Source organism: Lottia gigantea (assembly GCF_000327385.1).
Source record: "Lottia gigantea unplaced genomic scaffold LOTGIsca_38, whole genome shotgun sequence".
Lineage (NCBI taxonomy): Eukaryota > Metazoa > Mollusca > Gastropoda > Lottiidae > Lottia > Lottia gigantea.
This window is the reverse complement of record NW_008709295.1, coordinates 2,073,857-2,095,071: the sequence shown is the minus strand read 5'-3', so window position 1 is coordinate 2,095,071 and position 21,215 is coordinate 2,073,857. Positions and strand designations below refer to the sequence as shown.

Here is a 21,215-nt window from a genome sequence, read left to right as displayed (position 1 = left end):
AATTATTTAAGGTAAAGGTAAAAGTAACCCGGATTTGCCACGCCCACTGCAAAAATTTTGTGTTGTCTCTAATAATGTGTACAATGTGAGATAAAATTTTAATTTGTCTGTGATGATGTGTACATTGTTAAATAATGTTCAAAATCATGTTTACAATCATTAGATCATGAGATATTCGCATTTAAAAGTTTTTTTAAGGCAACGGTGACTGTCAGTGGATTATAGACACCTTTACAATTATGCACAGATACTATAGAAGTCAATACAAAATTTTCAAATTCTGAAAGTGCAATTTTAATCAAAATACCAAGTCTTACATATCATTTGAAAGAATAGATTGCGTGTAATGAGGACATAAGAGAAATTTTCACGTATGTAAATTAGGTGACGTGACCGATCTTTTTAAAAGTTAAAAATCACGATTTTCAGTTGGCTGTAGAACCGGAAGTTAACGATGCACAACAAAAGTGAAGATATTATCGGATATATCTCGAAATGGGTAACAACTTTTGTTCAGGTCAAAAGGTCAACAAAGGTCAAATAAAAGTAATATGAGCCTTTGAAGTTTCGAAAATTGCTGTTTTCGGACGTCTGCAAAACCGGAAGTATATATCGGGCATCAAAGATCAAAGTAAGAATGGCCATCCTAAGTCAATGACCTTTGACCATGCAAAGGTCAAGGTCATTTATGTTAAAGATCAAAAATTAAAATTGTTAAACCTATAGTTGCAAAATGCATTAGGAATGACAATACGTGTCAAACTTATTAATTAACATTCCAGCCACTTGAAATTAAATGTCCATTGTCATTGTTTAGACAGCTCCTAGATCAAAGGGATTCATATTAAGTAATATTTCACAGCCTTGAGCAACTTTTGTCTTTGACAACAATAACTCTTTGTCCAGATATAACTCATTAATTAAGTTACTAGTAATTGTTATAAAAGATTATACATTATGTCAATAATGTCACATGGTCAGTCCTTTGGCCAAATAAGTCTTATCATCCAATCAGGTTCCTAGATTAGGGACGCTTACGTGTTGACCAATAAGAAACCAGGATTATCCCTGAAGCTTAATAAAACCAGGAGACCCCTTTGAATAGAGGAGGTTCCAGCTCAACAACCAAGGAGGTGGTTTACCTTTATACCACACGGCCAAGTTAATTTATGTATTCTATGTTTTAATCAACCATTACCATGCCAATAAACCTTTCATACCAACAATAGTCTTATGTGTTACATATGACTAAATTGATGCCAGTGACCAGTCTCACAACGTGAAGTCAATGTAAATCCTTCGACATCCGAAAATCAATTAGTGGACAACCTGACTACAAGTGACCGAAATACGAGGTAAGTCATTCTTCTTTTGTTCTGTATCATGGCTATGGAGTCTGAGATATGTACGTTATTCCAAAATTTAACTGGGGAATTAGTTGGTTTGTCCACTACATTGAAACATCATGGAGTTTCCAGCCTCGTGGAACGTTTTTCCGGCGACCCTAAAAATTATTCCGATTGGATGAAAAGTATTGAAAAGTATGCTTTATTAGCTGACATACCAGATGCTAAAATCAAATATATAGCTTACCAATCAAGTTCGGGTACAGTAAGCGATTTTTTGGCCAGGTTTTTACCTGAAAACCCCTATAGTTCTTGGACCGAAGTAAAACGGGAATTAGCGACGCGCTTTGATACCATAACTGATGCACAACATGCCCTTGTTGTATTGCAAACTGCTAGGCAAAAGAGCGAGGAAAATGTGCAAATATTTGCGGAAAGACTATTGACGTTAGCTACTAAAGCTTATTCTTCCACTGAAATTGACCTTGTCCCTGTCCAAAGACAGCCTATCACAGTATTTCTCAACGGATTAACTAAAGATTACCTCAAACTCAAATTAATGAGAGAAAATCCAGCTACTCTACAAGGTGCCGTTGTAAGTGCCATGGGAGAACAAAATATTCGGTCACGCTTTGCTCTTAGATCTGACGCATTTCCTGTCGACAATGCATATTCTCATGAACCCATGGAAGTTGATCATGTAAGACCCCAACGCAGATGCTCTAATTGTAATCGTTTCGGCCATAGGACAAATGACTGTCGCTCAAATCAGCGCCCAAGCGGCCATGTAAATGCCTTTTCTAAAAACGATCGAAATAACAGTCCCCCCGAAAGGTCTTATCAACCCAACAACAGGAACTCCTCCTTTTCTCATCCGAATAGGTCAATTGTATGTTGGACTTGTAATAATACTGGACACATCAGTCGCAACTGTTCCTTCAAGCCTCCCTCCCGTCAACAATTTTCTCGCCCTACTTTTAATCAAAGACGCCATTCTCACTACCCTAATCAGTACCCTAATCAACATTTAAACTAAAAAGCTCTTTTCATGTTGAAGCAAATGAAAAGAGCTCATCAAATAATATGCCAATTTTCAATTTAAATTTATCTCAAAATCCAAGTTCTTGTCTTCTTAAACTGAGTAATCAGCGTTACCACTCGCTTATTGATAGTGGCGCCGATTGTAGTATCATAAATCACAAAGTATATACTAAGCTTCCAAATAAACCAAGCTTGCACCAGACTGATATAGGATTACAGTCTGTAAACGGAGGGTCTTTAATCATTCATGGATTTATTAATTTGCCATTTCGGTTAGGTAATACCGCGTTAACACACAAATTTTATGTTGTTTCTAATATAAATAGGAATTTTATACTAGGTCGTGATTGTTCGTTTGTACTACGATTTAGGTTGTTTACGTGACAATAATGAGTATGTACCGTTAGTCCAGGACGCGCACATATCTTCTATACTTCGTTTAACAACTCCTGTCAAAATCAACCCTCAGCAATCATTGTGTGCCGCTAAAGTAAAAAATGCTGCGAATTTAACAATTTCTAGCTTATATGAAATCACTCCAGTAGATCATGGGTTTATTAGCCATCACCCGGGATTAACTTTAAATAATAGTTTAAATGTCGCGAAAAAACATAATAAATTTACGCTCGCTTTAACTAATACCACTAATCGACCCTTTTATTTGCGTAAAGGATGTAAAGTAGGTCGTGTCGAAAATGTTGAATCCGGTTGTGTTAAGTCCATAAATGAAATCTCCTCTATGGATCACCAGTCAACCCCAAATAATAATTTTGATCACATTAATGTCCCTGAGGAACATCGCTCCACCATGCAAGATTTTCTTTCAAACAATGACGACTTATTTGCAAAAACGGATTTAGATTTAACTCAAACGGAGACTATCAAAATGCAAATCAATACTGGTTCTCATCCACCGATTAAAATGCGACCATATCGAACCCCAATTAACCAGCGAGCCACCGTCGATACCGCCATTGACGAGATGCTCGAGGCAAATGTCATACGCCCATCTCAATCGCCATGGAGTTTTCCAATTGTCACCGTAGGAAAAAAAAGACGGTTCCAAACGTTTCTGTGTCGATTTCCGGAAACTCAATCAAATCACTAAACCCAACTCCTACCCGCTACCTTTGATTGATGACATTCTCTCCCAGCTCCATAATAAATCTTATTTTTCCACATTGGATTCAAAATCGGGTTATTGGCAAATCCTTATGGATGAAAACGATCGCGAAAAGACCGCGTTTACTTGTCACCGTGGATTATTTGAATTTAACACAATGCCTTTTGGAATTGCTAACGCTCCAGGTTTTTTCCAGAATTTAATGCAGGTCGTTCTTCAAGACCTCAACGCTTTCGCAATAGCTTATCTTGATGATATTTTCATTTTTTCTTCTTCTTTAGAAGAACATCTTTCTCATATAAACCAAGTTTTTAATCGCCTTCGAGAGCATAACCTAAAATTAAAATTGTCGAAATGTAACTTCCTCCAAAAGGAAACAAACTATCTCGGATTCATCATTACTCCAAACGGTATCAAGCCCGACCCCGAAAAAGTCCGTGCGATAAATGACTTGCAGGAACCACGCACAGTTAAAGATATTCGCAGTTTCATTGGGATGTGTGGATATTATCGCCGGTTCATTCCAAATTTTTCAAAAATCGCGGAACCCTTCATCAACCTAACGAGAAAACATGTTAAATTCGAATGGAATGCGGCACGTAGTTTAGCGTTTCAGAAATTAAAAGATCATCTTACCTCTATACCTCTGTTAACCTACCCAGACCCTAACAAACTATATACACTTTATACTGATGCAAGTAACTATAGTATCGGAGCTTGTTTAGTCCAAACTCAAACAGCTGCTGATGGCGAGGAATTCGAAGCCCCTATTTATCTTCTTTCGCATAAATTATCCGATACTCAAACCCGTTGGTCTACTATAGAAAAAGAATGCTTTGCCATCCATTACGCTCTACAAAAATTTGATTATTACCTGCATGATGCCCAATTTGTGATTAGGACGGACCATAAACCTTTGAAATATATTCTGAATTCGCCAATGCAAAATAAGAAAATACAACTGTGGTCCCTTAACATGACTGGATATAATTGCTCAATCGAGTATCTCCCAGGGAAACAAAATGTTATTGCTGATTTCCTTAGCCGCATGTCCCAAAATCCGAAGTCAGATCCCGTAGTGCAAGTTGAAGAACCCGATATCAATGATCACACCTTTGAAATTAATGCAATCAATTCTAATAAATTCAACCCAAAAGAATTTGCGAAATGTGAGGTAATCCCTGAATCGACCAACCCTGATGAAGATATCAGTATTGAAGGTTACGATATGCCTCAAGAACAGGCTAAAGATAAAGAAATCTCTAAACTTATCTCGCAGTTAAAAAGCGACAAAGAAGTACCTTCAATTCACAACAAGTACCTGCTTATCAATAATGTTCTTTATTACCTTTCTCACGGAGATAGCGAACCTACTCCTTGGCTATATGTTCCCGTGCACCTAAAAAACGAAATTCTAAAACAATATCATAACTTATTTCACCTAAGTATCGATAAAACATACAGCATGATTGCTCAAAAATATTATTGGCCTAATTTATACAAACATATTTATCAATATGTCTCTCAGTGTGTGCCATGTCAAACGCGATCACTTAAGAAAATAAAACCTCCACTCCAGGAAACGGACATCCCCCCCTACCCATTTGCAAAAATCTCGCTTGACCTTTCTGGTCCTTATCCCGTTTCTCTCTCTGGAAATAAGTACATCATTTCTTTTGTCGACTGGTACAGTGGTTGGCCTGAAGCCTTCCCAGTCAAAGATAAATCTGCCGCAAATGTCGCTCATCTTCTTTTAGAAGAAATTTTTCCTCGTTATGGAACGCCTCTTCAGTTAGTCACGGATAATGGTACGGAAAACGAGAACAAAATGATGCACGAAACGTTAGCCGAATTAAACATAAGTCATGTTACTACTTCATACTACCACCCGCAGAGTAATGCTCAAGTCGAACGCTTTCATAGAACCCTTCATGACGTTCTCTCCAAGAAAATGGAAAATGCACTGGATACTTGGGATTTATACCTCAACCAGACTTTAGCTGCCGTTCGATTTAATATAAGTGAATCTTCTCGATTCTCTCCATTTTATCTAGTGTACAATGGCGATGTCGTGCTCCCTATCGATAATTTGCTGAAACCAAGACGGAAATATCTCGGAGAAGATTTCCACAAAATTGCGCTTGTAAATCAACATAAATGTTAGTTCACCAAAATCTCAAGAAAGCAAAACGTCGACAAGCACGGTACGCCGATAAAAACGCTAAATCCGTTAACTTTCAAGTTGGTGACCCAGTCTATGTTAAAAATCATTTACGTACCAGTAAACTTCAGGGTAAATGGAAACCCTACTATAGAATTATAGAACAAACTTCGCCACTTTCATTCATTATAAAAAATCAATTAGATGGCACTACTACTAAATCACATGCCGAACATTTGCGCCTCGCTGATATTGAGAACTGGGATATTCCCCCGCCTGCCGACGGACACCCGCAGTGAAATGCTAACTACGTCGTACCTCCCGAAAGTTCAAGCGTATCTTCCAGTGATGAAGGTGATGTTGAGGACGAGGACTCCTTTGATTTAGTCAAGGCATCTCGCCGCACTCGCGAAGATTCATCTTCGGAAGATGATATACCCCTTATGGAATTAGCAAATCGTATTCGCGCTACTCGATCTCCGCCACAACAATCGTCTCCGGTCGAAACTATGGAGGTTGATACTCTGGTGAATACACACTTGCCTATAGATCCGGTCGTTAAGTTGACGACAATGGAAACTGGATCTCAAACAGACCCAGACAGTGATGGCACTGTTAACTCAGTTACAATTGACAAGACAAGCGAATCCCAAACTAAGAGCACAGATTTAAAAAATTTACTTTCGGGCATTCTTGGCATGCTCGACAATAATTAAGCTTCCCCTTATGTAGATAATATTTTAAATAATTTTAACCTTATTGTTCACCACCTCCCCCATCCACTTTACCTTGGTTTGTTATAACAAACACTACTCTAATAATCAAATTACTGCCCATCTCCTCTTGAATTAATCAAACTCAACATGACCTGTTCAGCTTCAAATGCACACATCACTCTTTCGCCTTATTTTCAAAGAGAAAGTCGTTTCCATTCTCAACACGCATTTCAAAATCTAAAAAATCGTTTTAAACTATCAACGATTCAGTTATGGAAACCATTGCGCTCCGCGTTTCCAAATACTTCAATCCCGTCCCTACCGGACCATCTTCGCGGACTAAAGAAAGTACCAATCAAATCTCTTATTAACCAACTCCATAAACTCAATGATCTTTCAGTTAAGGACAAACCATGGGCACATTGGCATCTTTTGTCAACAGGGATAGGCAGTTTCACTGGGGTGGCTTTTATTTTAATGTTAATCGTTTATTGTATCAAATCTAAACTCCAAATCTCAGCCAAACGGTACATGAACAAAGAAGGTGACGCTATTAAGTATGAGGTCATACGTAAGTGGGTGTCAGCTAAAGCTGTAAGCGGAAATACGCAAGACAGGGAGAACACTACCCCTACACCTTTAATACTAGAGGAAGAAATGGTAAAAGAAGGAATGGTGAAACATATTTACCCGACTCTACAATTAGCCACGTGATGTTATTGGTTAATTTTACTAAATGTTCCAGTTTTAAATGTTCCAGTTTTCATGTTCCAGTTATGATTGGTTAATTTTACCAAGTGTTGCAGTTTTAATGTTCCAGTTTTCATGTTCCAGTTATGATTGGTTAATTTTACCAAATGTTCCAGTTTTCGTGTTCCAGTTATGATTGGTTAATTTTACCAAATGTTCCAGTTTTCGTGTTCCAGTTATGATTGGTTAATTTTACCAAATGTTCCAGTTTTCGTGTTCCAGTTATGATTGGTTAATTTTACCAAATGTTCCAGTTTTCATGTTCCCGTTATGATTGGTTAATTTTACCAAATGTTTCAGTTTTTATGTTCCAGTAATTAATGTTCCAGTTATTCAATATGGAATTATATGGATGTGTTATTGTTCGAATTGTGTGAGTTTATTCATGTTCCAGTTATTCGATATGGAATTATATGTATGTGTTATTATTCGAATTGTGTGAGTTTATTCGTGTTCCAGTTTTTCAATTTGGAATTATATGGATGTGGTGTTTTATACGGACAGTACGATTATGGATATTGTGTATTTTTAATTTCGTGTATATACGTTAACTCATAATGAGACAATTCATTCTATTGACATTTTTTTATATTTTTATATACATATATATATATTATATTTACATCGGTGGTTGTACAACTCGTCTAACCCAATTTTTAAGTCATTAATTTAAGCTGTTTTGCAGCTTAAATTGGTAAAGAATAGAAGGAATGTTGCAAAATGCATTAGGAATGACAATACGTGTCAAACTTATTAATTAACATTCCAGCCACTTGAAATTAAATTGTTTAGTCAAAGGGATTCATATTATGTAATATTTCACAGCCTTGAGCAACTTTTGTCTTTGACAACAATAACTCTTTGTCCAGATATAACTCATTAATTAAGTTACTAGTAATTGTTATAAAAGATTATACATTATGTCAATAATGTCACATGGTCAGTCCTTTGGCCAAATAAGTCTTATCATCCAATCAGGTTCCTAGATTAGGGGCGCTTACGTGTTGACCAATAAGAAACCAGGATTATCCCTGAAGCTTAATAAAACCAGGAGACCCCTTTGAATAGAGGAGGTTCCAGCTCAACAACCAAGGGGGTGGTTTACCTTTATACCACACGGCCAAGTTAATTTATGTATTCTATGTTTTAATCAACCATTACCATGCCAATAAACCTTTCATACCAACAATAGTCTTATGTGTTACACCTATTCCCTTTTTTAAAGTAAAGAACGCAAACAACTGTAATCTTATCACCAATTGTACTATGTAGTGATCTATTTTCATGCAAAATTTCAAAGGTAACACTTGGAAACTTATGGAGTTATGACAATTGCAAATATTACAGATAAAGTAAATACACAGCGAATGCGCCACGCCCACTTAAAATTTTTTAATTTGTCTGTAATGATGTGTACATTGTTAAATAATGTTCAAAATTTCAAGTGTTTACAATCATTAGATCATGAGATATTCGTAGTTTTTAAGGCAACGGTGACTGTCGGTAGATTATAGACACCGTGAATTTACGCACAGTTACTATAGAAGTCAGTACAAAATTTAAAATTTTTAAAACGCGCAAATTTGATCAAAATATGAAGTGTGATATATCACCAAAAAGGAGAGATCATGCACTTTAAAAATATATAAGAAATTTTGTCGTATATAAAGTAGGTCACGTGACAGAGCTCTTCAAAGTTAAAAATCACGATTTTCCAATGGCTGTAGAACCGGAAGTTAACGATGCACAACAAAAGTGGAGATATTATCGGATTGATCTCGTCAATAGCAACAATTTTTGTGCAGGTCACAAGGTCACCAAAGGTCAAAGTCACTAGATATGAGCCTTAATATTTTTGACAATTACTGAAAACATAAAACCGGAAATAAAAAAAATACAAAGCCAAAATTCAAAAATCGGCTTCCCATGTATTGTTAGCAATCGATTGCAGTTTACATAAACATCAAGTGTACCCACATCCAATTTTACCCTGAGGCCCCATTTTGAGTTTTATAAAAATTAGTCATATCAAGATGGCGTCTTACCCAATACTTCCGGGTCAAATTTTTTCATTCAAAATTTTTTACGGGGACAATTATAACTAATTGCAAAAAGAATTTTTTAAATATCTACAAAATTCCGGAAGTTGAAATTTCAAGTTTGGGGGCGAATGACGTTAAAACCGGAAGTGATATCTAAATTTTGAAAGCAGATTTTTGTTCACAATCAAAATGTCCATTTACATGTAAATTTTCAGATCGATCGCAAAAAAGTTGTGGAAGTTTGAAAAAGGCTCTAAATAAAATTTCAAAAAGTCGGCGACAGAAGTCAAAATTTGACATCACACACATCTGCTTTACCCCTAAGGCCCCATTTTGAGTTTTATAAAAATTAGGTTTATCAAGATGGCGTCTGACCCTATACTTCCGGGTGGAATTTATTTATTTCAACATCCTAATGGGGACTACTCTAACTAATTGCAGGAAAGAATTTTTCAAATATCTGCAAAATTCCGGAAGTTAAAATTTGAACTTTAGGAGCGAATAACGTCAAAACCGGAAGTGATATCGAAACTTTGAAAATTAATTATAGTTTGCAATCAAATCATCTAACTATCTGTAAGTTTTCATATCGATCGAAATAAAATTGTAGAAGTTAGAAAAAAAGTGAAAAACCTCAAAAATTGAAACTATAAAAGTCAGCGACAAAAGTTTAAATTTTAGAATTTTTAAATTGCTAACTTATAGCCGTTAGCGCGAAAAGATCGATCAAAATCCGATCAAAATTGGAGCCGAAAATGAGCAAAAACGTAAAAAATGGATTTTGTTCTACGTCATTTCCGGTTGGAACAAAATTTAGTCTCGCGGCATTAACGGGAGAAATGTTGACAGTATTTATATGGCATGTATAGTTTTGGATGGGCGCTCTGACCAGAATTCAAAAAAAAAATCTAGAGTGGGGCTTTGCAAATGTAGCAAATTGCAAAAGACACTGAAAAAATCAACCTTCGACGATAATTAGATCTAGTGCAAGAACAGTCTAAAGTTGAGAAATTTTCATTTTTTAGAAGATTTTAATACCGGAAGTAGACGTCAGACCTCACAAATGAAAGTATCAGCCGATAGCCAAGGTCAGTGACCTTTGATCTTGTAAAGGAGAAGGTCTAAAAAGGTCAAGATCAAGAGATATACGTCATCAAAATTTCTAATTGCACACGACTATTAAACCGGAAGTGGACATAGGACAGTAAATATAAAAGTATAAATAGATAGCCAATGCCAATGACGTTTGATCCTACAAAGGTCAAGGTCAAAAATTGAAAATTTTGAATTTTTAAAACCTGTTCCTTTTTTTTTTAAACTATGAAGCGGAAACAACCGAACTTCTAAGACAAAGTGGCACAAAACATGAGATAATTGTATGCAAAGTTCCATTTTGAACAAACGTATACTTTGCGAGTTATGCTCCTAGCCAAAAATGTTAATAATGAATATAACCCGGATGTGCCACGCCCACCTTAATTTTTTTTGCATAGGGTAATTAATATTCCAAATGTTATGTTGTGTTTCAAATTTCAAGCTTCTACATTATTCAGGTCAAAAGATATAGGTCAACAAATGTCAACAAAGGTCAAAATCGAAAAATGAAAATATCCAAATGTTAAAACCCGTTCCTTTTTTTGAACTATAAACCTGAAACAACTGAGCTGTTAACACAAACTGACCAAAAGGATGAGGTAATTGTGTGCTAAGTCCCCTTTTTAACAAACGTATCCTATGCGAGTTATGCCCCAGCCCCAAAATGTACACAATTAGTAATTCTACCCTGATGTGCCACGCCCACCCCAATTTTTTTGTCATAGGTGAATTCATATTCAAAGTGTCTAGTTGTATTCTAAATATCAAGGTTCTACATATAATAGGTCATAAGATATACATACACCAAGATCAAAAAGACACAAATATGGTAAAAAAAAACTCAAATTTGAAAAAATCACGAATTTCAATTTTGCTTTAAAAAAGCAATTATTCTATATCTATGTAAAGTGAAGGTCAAGGTTATCAAAGGTCAAGGTCACATGGTGTGATCGTTTAAAGCATGAACAAATTTCAACCGGAAGTTGCAAAAAAGCAAAAGCGAAATTCAAAATTCGGCTCGCAATGTTTTTTGCGCAATCGATTGCGGAATACATTCACATCAAATTTGAGCATATCAACATTTACTCTGAGGCCCCATTTTGAGTTTTACAAAAGTGTGTTTTTTCAATATGGCGGCCAAAGTATCACTTCCGGTCTGGATTTTTTTTCTTCGTTTTTTTGTAATAGCATTTACTTACGATCAGCATAAATTTCGTTGACCTATTTCAATTACACCGGAAGTTATTCGACCGGAAGTGGATTGTACTTGCAATTGATTCCCCGTTTAAAACCGGAAGTAAAGTTAAATATTTGACAACTACATATTATTTACTTTAGTGATGCCCTTTTGCATATTAAATTTCAGATCAATCGATTCAAAAACAAAAAAGTTGCAAACAAATGGAAACATTTGATCGAAAAAATTGAGCTACGAATTTTCGAATTTCGCAATTTTTCAAGTGCTATCAGGTCAGAAATAACAGGTAGATTGTAAAAATGAAAACCCGAAGAAAAGAGCCGATTTTCGGCTTTTTGCACATGTGGACCTGTGGCACTTCCGGTTTTGCAAAAATGTTCCCAAATACACTCATTTACGACGTTGCCACTAAAGAAGGTCTACACATGTAGTAATGTTGATGCAGCTGTTACAGCCTTTGCTTGAAAAGGAATTGACGTTTCGATAACAAAGTCCCACAACTAGAGCCACACGTGCAAATGTAGCAAAATGGAAAAGACTCTGAAAAAATCAACCTTCTACGATAATTACATCACGTGCAAGAACAGTCTAAAGTTGAGAAGTTTTGATTCTTTGGAAGAATGTTATACCGGAAGTAGACAGACCTCACAAATGAAAGTATCAGAAGATAGCCAAGGTCAATGATATTTGACATTGAAAAGGAGACGGTCAACAAAAGTCAAGTTTACGAGATACAAGTCATCAAAATTTTAAAATATATACGGCTATAAAACCGGAAGTTGAGATAGGACAGCAAATATTCAAGTATAAATAGATAGCCAACGTGAATGACCTTGGATCCTACAAAAGTCAGGGTCAAAAAAGGTCAAGATCAAAACTTGAAAATTTTGAATTTTCAAATCCTGTTCATTTTTTTGAATTATAAAGCCGAAACAATCTAACTTCTAAGACAACGTGGCTCAACAGATGAAGTAATTGTATGCAAAGTTCCATTTTGAACAAATTTATACCTTGCCAGTTATGTCCCTTGCCAAAAATGTCAATAATAAGTAATTTAACCCGGATGTGCCACGCCCACCTCAATTACTTTTGTCTTCTTGTGTTCCAAGTTTCATTGTTGTACATCAAATAGGTCATAAGATATATACACACCAAGCTCAAAGAGACAGAAATATTGTAAAAAATAACTCAAATTTGAAAAATTCGCGAATTTCAATTTTGCTTTAAAAAATAATTGTTATATATCGCTGAAAAGCACATTAAGAATCCGAAAAAATTAACCCTCTAGGTGAATTAGGTCACGTGCTAGAGCAGTCCAAAGGCTCTATGAACTAAGGTCAATGAACTTTAACCTTATAAAGGTCAAGTTCATCAAAGGTCAAGATCACGAGATATGACCCTTCAAAGTTTGAGAAAATTCAACCGGAAGTTGTAAAAAAGCAAAATCGAAAATCGAAAAACGGCTTCCTAGTATCATGTTGTTTTTTTTATCTTCTTTCATTTGACACCAAATTCATTTAAATCCGATAAACCGTTATGTCTGAATAAAAATCGAATCATTGTAGAAAAATCAAAATGGCGGCCAAAGTTTCACGTCTGCTCCGGATTTTTTTTTTCTTCGTTTTTTTGTCATAGCTTTTTCTACTTATCAGCATAAAATTTTTGAGCTCTACAAATTACACCGGAAGTTATTGAACCGGAAGTGAAAATCGATTTTCGATGTTGAAAATTTGACTGTACCATTTTGGTTACTTTCTGGAACTGTCTTTGCTTAATTTTTTTTTTCAGATTAATCAGACAAAAGCAAAAAAAATGAAAAAAATGCAAAATTTGGCAAAAACAATGTCTGCGACAAATTTTCGAATTTTGAAATTTTGAAAGTGCTATTCTTTCAGATTTTAACAGTCGATTCCAAAAATGCAAACCCAAAGAAAATCGACTGAAAAATACGACTTCTAGAGCCGATTTTCTATTCTTGCACATATTGAACTGTTGCACTTCCGGTTTTGCAAAAAAGATCCAAAATATACTTATGCACATCGTCGCCTATATCTAAGGTTCGTGAATGTTGAATGGTTGCTGCAACTTTTGTAGTCTAAGCTCAGGAAGGTGTGTAAATTTCGGAAAAAAAAAAAAAAAAAGAATTGACATTTCGATAACAAACTGGGACAAAGTCCCACAAAAAAAACATTTGCAAAACAATGCAAAAAAAGAAAAGAATTGACAATTCGATAACAAAACTGGGACTACTCGTGGTACTGAGTGGGACTTTGCTCTTGTGCTAATATGCTAAAGAATCTGAAAAAAATCAACGTTCTTAGCCAATTAGGTCAGGTGCTAAAGCAGTAAATTTTTTTGAAAATTTCGCTTTTTTGGAAGGTTATGAAAGCGGAAGTTGAAGCCAGACATAAAATATGAAAGTATGATTAGATTTTCAAGGTCAATGACCTATGACCATGTTAAGGGGAAGGTCATGTAAGATCAACGTCACTAGATATGAGTCATCAAACTTTGAAAATGCAAACATGTGCTGTTTTATAAACATTTATTGATTTATCTTTTGAAAACATTCTAAAAGTGTCACATATAGCGCATCTGATCCATCTAATAAGTATTTTTATTTTGATATTTATGTTAAATCTATATGCGTAAGATTACAGGAGTACAAATGCAAGCAAGAATTTTATCATGTCACATTTATTTTATTATCGTAAGCATATTCCTAGGACTGCGCACGTGGTGCTAGTTGGGATTATCGTCAATTTCCATCGGCAAAACAGAACAGAGGTCAAATATGAAAGCATCAACTGATAGCCAAGGTCAGTCACCTTTGACCCAATAAAGGTCAAGGTCATCAAAGGTCACGAGATGGAACTTGCAAAAATTTCAACCGGAAGTTGCAAAAAAGGAAAAGCGAAATTCAAAAATCGGCTTCCTAGTTTTTGTTGGCAATCGATTGTAGTTTACTTAAACATCAAAATTATACACGTCCATTTCTTCATAGAGGCCCCATTTTTCGATTTACAAAAGTGTTTTTTCAATATGGCAGCCGAAGTATCGCTTCCGGTCTTGATTTTATTTTAAAATGGGCCATAGAATTTCATTTGGTAAAAATCAGCTAAATTTTGATGACCTACATAAATTACACAGGAAGTTATTCAACCGGAAGTAGATTTGAAATTCAGTCGCTTTCCTGCTTAAAAGCGGAAATGAAGTACAAAATTTGACTGTACCATATTATTTACATTTGTAAACTCTCTTTGCATTTAAAATTTCAGATCAATCGATGCAAAAGCAAAAAAGTTGCAAAAAAATTTGATCGAAAAAAGTGAGCTACGAATTTTCGAATATCGTAATTCGTAACAAGTGCTATCAGGTCAGAAATTACAGGTAGATTGTAAAAACGAAAACCCGAATAAAATCGACCGAAAAATGCTTTCCTGTTTAAAAGCGGAAATGAAGTACAAAATTTGACTGTACCATATTATTTACATTTGTCAACTCTCTTTGCATTTAAAATTTCAGATCAATCGAAAGCGAAAGCAAAGTCCCACAATGAAACAAAGTCATTTCCCATTGGAGGTGAGGAGAGGGGTGTGGGGGAGGGGAGTTGGTGTTATTTTCAGAAAAATGCACCTCTTGATAATGTGGTTCTCAATAGAATGTACTCAGACTTAGTCTTTAATGGAATTTCAGAGGGAGAGAAATGGTAGGTGGAATTCTCAGATTTTCTAAATGGAAAAGGATGAGCGCATTCACGACTTGATAGCCACTGCTTACTTACACCAAATGCATTTACGAAAAATGAAAATCTGGGAGATGATCGCTTCTCTGGAATCCATGGTGACCACTTGAACTAACAATTCAAGTTGGATATACCTGTATTTGTATCCAGCCATGGATGAACTAATTCGTTTAGAAAACCCACGCTCTTTCAGTATTGAGAAAACAATCGTACAGGCTTGGTTGAAATCAGAATATCTTGAGCAAATTCGGTGAAATCGTAAAACTTGAGCGTCAGAGTCAAGTTACTTCCCTTTATGACAAGATAGACGGCGCTACGAGCGACACGGACCCAGAAATAGTTTACCCAGCTTCGGCTATTAGTAGTTACTAGATGCTGTCCCGTTGTTGTTCTGTGCCACTATGTTCGAACAGAGGAGGACATTCGTTTCCAAAGGATGAGGGGTTACGAAAGAAATGGATCATAGCCATAAAGCGTGACAAGTGGAAACCAACAACAAACAGTGTAGTATGTTCAGAGCATTTTGACCGGGACGACTACATATCTACGCCTTTCTATGGTGGTAAGTCCAATTTTTCTGTCAGTGTCACTGTTCATTGGGAGCAATAATCAATATTAGATTCAATATTAGCTAATACTATCGTTCTGGTAAAGTTTATTCCATTTAGTGGTCTATTTGTTCAATCAAACACTTTTCCATAAGTAAAAAGTCAGTCCGTAATATAATACACTTCCTGTTTACCTTTTTTGTTTCATAAACAAACTTTATGTTTCTGAATTTTCTGCGAAAAACTTTATCTTTGCATCATTTGCTCATGTAATACAGTTACGGGAAGGCATATTCTGGGTAGAATTATTGATTATTGTTCGTACAGTCTTGTCTGTAATATAATGTAGCCTACCTACATCGAACTGAAAAATTAAATAGACCTAGATCTACCCCTAAGTCTAAACTAATAGTTCTTGTGATGGAACATGATATTGATAGGGCTATGCCTATGTGTATGGTGAATATGATTAGGCCTTTGATAACAATAATATACATGAGTAACCTACTATTATTTCTCATATGAAATTGAATTTATAACATAACCTACAGTACAAAAAAGGAGTGTTTGTTAGACTTATGCTGATAAAAAAACACACAGGGATTTTCAAATTTGTTATTGGACCCTATTCAGAATCATTGTTCCATTAGAGTATTGTCTTATATACCAGGTATATTGATTAGGATAAGCTCAGTCATTTAAAATTTGTTTTAAAATTTTTTCAGGTATACAATCAGGTTGCAAAAGATTGAAAAAAAAACAGCTGTACCAAGTTTGTTTAAATGGACGAAAGTAAGGAATGGAAGTGATGAAAGAAGAAAACGGATAGAAAGAAGAAGTAATACCATTTCTAGTAGCAATGTTGTTGGTGATATTGGTGAAGATATATTTTATGACTGTATGGACAATATATGTTTACAAGATGATGTAATTGTAGAACGTTCAATTTCAGATGATTTTAATTTTCAAATCCCAGTTAATGTTAATGCCGAAACTGTTGAAACTGCAACACAAACACTTCCACTCAATATTATTTCTCTTCAGAAAATTTTAAAGATGATTCAGCAGGAATTCATTTTTATACTGGTTTAGAGTTTTATGCAAAATTTTTAATGGTTTTTCAGTCATTAGGAGCTGCTGTTCACCATCTACGTGCTGTTCACAGCTCTGGAACTATATCTATTTTACCAGCTATTGATCAATTTTTTCTGACTCATATTAACCTTCGTCAGCACAAAACTAATTTTGAATTGTCTAGAATGTTTGTAATTTCAGAATTTTCTGTTTCAAATATTTTTTATTACTTGGGTTTGTTTTATGTTTAAACAATGGAGTGAGCTGAATATATGGCCACCTAGAGAAGTTGTATATTACTATTCTCCCAAGGATTTTAAATCTAAATTTCCAGCCACAAGGTGTATTATTGATGGAACCGAAATACCGATTAAAAAACCTAAACCCCTATTAACACAACAAGCAACATTTTCAACTTATAAAAACCAAAATACTGTAAAAACTTTAGTTTCAGCAACACCTGCAGGTTTAATTGTTGATATCACAAAAGCTTATGGAGGTAGTACAAGTGATCGTCAGATTATTGAAAGAGGGGGTCTTGTATCTATGTGTAACCCAGGTGACTCTATCATGGCAGATAAGGGATTTAATGTTCAGGATATTTTTGCTCCCAAAAATGTTACAGTGAACATTCCTTCATTTTTTAGGAAAAAAACAGACTTTCAGGTAATATTGTTTTAAAAGATAGACGTATTTCAAGCAAACGGGTGCATATTGAGAGGATTATAGGTCTAGGAAAAACATTTAATATTTTAAAGTCTCAATTAAACAGCACAGAAACAAGTCTTTCTTCTAAAATAATATTCATATGTTTTTTTTCTGTGCAATTTTAGAAAGTGCATTGTACCCGATTCTGCTTGATTCTAATTACTTATGTATTATTCTTATATGTAGATGTTTTTGTAAGCTATATAAATATAAATACATCAAGTGAAAACTGGAAAATTTATTAATCTAATTCTTTTCAATACTAAAACGATTGTAGAGAGTGGAGAAAAACAGCAACACAACTCCTGTCAATTAACTTCAAAGGGATTGTAAAGATTCTAAATTTTTTATGTCTATCGGGGACACTGATAGTATTGATTTGCACTATTCCAATTTTCAATCAGATGTTTGTGGTTCCTGCAATTCCATTTAACTAATTGCAAAATATCCTGTATCACATTAGGACTTGATGCCATCAGTGACCCTGATACACATAAAAATTTCAGAAAACCTCTTTATAATCTCTTTAACAAGAACCACAGACATCTGATTGAAAATTAGAATGATGTAATTAATGCTATCAGTGTCTGTTCTCAGAAACGAATGAAAAAACATTTTTGAAAGTTCATCTATAAGACAAACAAATAGCTTAAATATTCAACACAAACTAGGAGTCTGAGTCATTACAACGAACGTCATTGGATATCACGAAGGGCATTTGTAGTTCATTGGTAAATGAATGCAAATTTTCACAAAAGATCACTGCAAATACATGTATTAGTAAATGGGGCCATTATACGGCTTATAAAAAAATTCATTGAGGAATGCTTCTTTAAAAAACTTAGTATAAAATTCCTGTAGGTTGTTAATCATAGAAAATATAAATTCGTCATCTCGTTCCACTCTAATAATCTTAATATCCCTAAGAGTAAAAACAATGAAATCACACCTCTTTCTTTTGGAACACAACATTTGCCCTTGAATTTGAAAAAAATAACTATGCTTTTTGTCTAAACTAAAAGAACCATTATCCTCATGTAAATATGGAACAGATGAACTTGATATAACTTTATCCTAGGCAACATACGGACACTTAACTTCAATCACAATTGAGTCATTGATAAACCCATCAGGTGATGCTGCCAAGAACGGGAACTCTTCACAAACAAAGATTCCACATCTTGTGACCTTATTTTGAGAAATATCTTTGTACTTTCTAATTGCAGCATCTTCATACTTCCTCCCATGGAGAATTGGTGCTGTTCTAATATCTGATGGTTTTATCAATGACTCTGCCAATCTTTGAAAATTAGTTCTGTCTGTGGCAGTACAAATTCTACCAAAGTTTGATGATTGAATTCTCTTGGATCGTTCCTGAAACCATAACTTGTTCTTGCTCTGGCCAATTGTATTCTGATCAATACTTTTAACAATTAGTGAATTAATATGAGAAATGTGCATAAGTGAAAGAAAAATATCTTCTGGAGAATTATATAAGTAATCATGGTCATGTGCTACTGCTAGAAAATTAACAGGAGGATACAGCTGAAATATAGGCATCTGTGGAGAAAAAATTTGGTTAAGGCAAACATTTCGAAAAAAATCAGGATAAGAATCTTGATTGCGAAATTCCAATGGTCTTGGATCAAAATCAAAACATGTCTGGTCACACCCTAGAAGATTTAGATTTTCAGCCTTTATTGGAGAACCAGTGAATTTCTTGGAGTGGTGAAATGTCTGAAGCTTTTGTGTACAAGTTTCCTGTGTATTAATGGTCTTATTTTCTGAAAAATCAACACAAGCATACAAAACAGTACATACATGCTTGCAGTGTGAGTTTGCTCCCATTCCTGCAGGACATTCACATTCACTCTCTACGATGGATCCTGTATTGTCAAAACATATATTATTAACATAAGAGCAGGACTTCTTCATTTCAGTACAACATGCAGACTTTACATAAAAAAGATCATCTACTTTAGTTACTCAGACATATTTCAAAAATTGTTCATGATACAAAAGTTTTGATTTTTGATCAAAATGTTTATCAAAGAGGGATAAATATGAAGTAACATTTTCCAAACGAATATGTACAAATTCTGTATTGCTGTTGATATCTCTATATAAATCATCTATTGGTGTTTAAACTCTATATTCCACAGCATTAATCAAATCATTCCGACCAAAATTATAATTTCTCCTGTATGCTTCTAACCTACAAATATGAAATATTTAAATACATATGTCATATGGTACATATCACTTGTATTTTTCAGTTGATCAAAAATTATGCATCACAATTTTGAATAGTTTCTGAATCTCTGGACCTTAAATTGTAATATTTAGATACCGGTATTTAAAGTGAATTGTGAAATAGATCTACAATACTTAAACTTCATCTGTTCCTTCAATCATCATCTTAATTTCAGTTCACAGGAATAACTGTTATCTAGCATCTGAAATACAACTTGCATGCACTTAATTAACATTCCGCATACACGAGACACAAATAAACAATAAAATCTTGATCAGACTGGGATTCGAACCCAGGACCCCCAGATTGATAACATAACATTAAAATCACTTGGTGCTCTAACCCCTGAGCTATCTGATCTTAGAAAATACAATGACATTGACAATGAATACAACTTTTAGAGAAGTAAATATAAATTCTTTAAAATATAAAGCCCAATAAACAAAAAAGGAATATGAATTTAAATTTGAATTTTGAAATCTACCAATTCCAATAGAATATTATAATCGGAAGTTTTTAAAAGTAATAAAAGACGATATCAATAATTATGCATTTGGTTTTAGGCCTTGTTGAACAAAAAAGCGGAAAAATGGCCCTGCGCCGACATCTCACCACACACAACACGACGTCAACAAGTGTGACCTGTCAAATACCATCAAGCGGAGACACGTGTTAAGTGTGATTTTGAGTGTTGAACAGGTGAAAATGTATACAAACCTTTCAACTAAATCAATTTTTCTTCCGAACAACTTCGCTCCTCGTTTCTTCAGTTCGATCCTTAATTCATTTAAAGACAAAGACGTATCTTTCGAAATTAGTGGGGACTGGTTGGCTGGTCGTTTCTGTTGTTGGTCAGGTTGTACCCCAAATACCCCAAAAATAGTGTTATCTCAGTGACACCAAACACTATTGATACACTTATGCACCTTATTGAGTTTTGACCACACTCACTGTATTTGAAAGTAATTGACATAATGTCTAACTATTATCTGCAATAGTGATTGTGTTTTTTTTTTGTCGTTATTTCCCCTGCCTGAAGAACGAAATAGTTCAATAGGCCATAAAACTGCAACAACTCACTTTTGTCAGAAATCTGAGAATTTACTCAGTTGAGAAGTAATTAAAAAAAGGGGGCCATAAACAATTCTCAGGGTTATTTTCAATTGGGAGCAATTTTTCACTTTGAGTAAAAAAGGACTAAAGCCGCTATTCTCTCAACCAATGGAAATTTAGCTGAATTTGATTTCATTTTGATTTTACCATAGAAATTTTATAACAATACATTTATGTCTATGCCATTAGAGTGGTTTAATAAAGGTAACCTTTATGTTTTTATATAGTTTCTATAGTCCATCCTGTCACATTAAGACTCACAAACAAACCTAGAAAACAATATAGCTAGAGTAAAGAAAAT

At 34.7% G+C, this 21,215-nt stretch overlaps 4 protein-coding genes across 4 annotated transcripts; 3 read left to right on the top strand and 1 right to left on the bottom strand.

The window, feature by feature from the left end:
- Positions 1–1,383: 1,383 nt before the first annotated feature.
- Positions 1,384–2,382, top strand: LOTGIDRAFT_163245 (hypothetical protein; the record flags this gene model as incomplete). Its single annotated transcript, XM_009059304.1, has 1 exon — positions 1,384–2,382. The coding sequence occupies one exon, from the start codon at positions 1,384–1,386 to the stop codon at positions 2,380–2,382; it is 999 nt and encodes a 332-aa protein (XP_009057552.1).
- Positions 2,383–6,534: 4,152 nt separating this feature from the next.
- Positions 6,535–7,101, top strand: LOTGIDRAFT_163244 (hypothetical protein; the record flags this gene model as incomplete). Its single annotated transcript, XM_009059303.1, has 1 exon — positions 6,535–7,101. The coding sequence occupies one exon, from the start codon at positions 6,535–6,537 to the stop codon at positions 7,099–7,101; it is 567 nt and encodes a 188-aa protein (XP_009057551.1).
- Positions 7,102–14,266: 7,165 nt separating this feature from the next.
- Positions 14,267–17,520, top strand: LOTGIDRAFT_163243 (hypothetical protein; the record flags this gene model as incomplete). Its single annotated transcript, XM_009059302.1, has 4 exons — positions 14,267–14,291; positions 14,998–15,181; positions 16,491–16,692; positions 17,041–17,520. The coding sequence occupies 4 exons, from the start codon at positions 14,267–14,269 to the stop codon at positions 17,518–17,520; spliced, it is 891 nt and encodes a 296-aa protein (XP_009057550.1).
- A 1,113-nt stretch (positions 17,521–18,633) lies between these two features.
- LOTGIDRAFT_99729 (hypothetical protein) lies at positions 18,634–18,930 on the bottom strand (the record flags this gene model as incomplete). The annotated part of the gene is made up of 1 exon (XM_009059301.1): positions 18,634–18,930. A coding segment is annotated over one exon (297 nt), but the record flags the coding sequence as incomplete, so codon positions are not given.
- Between the last annotated feature and the right edge of the window lie 2,285 nt (positions 18,931–21,215).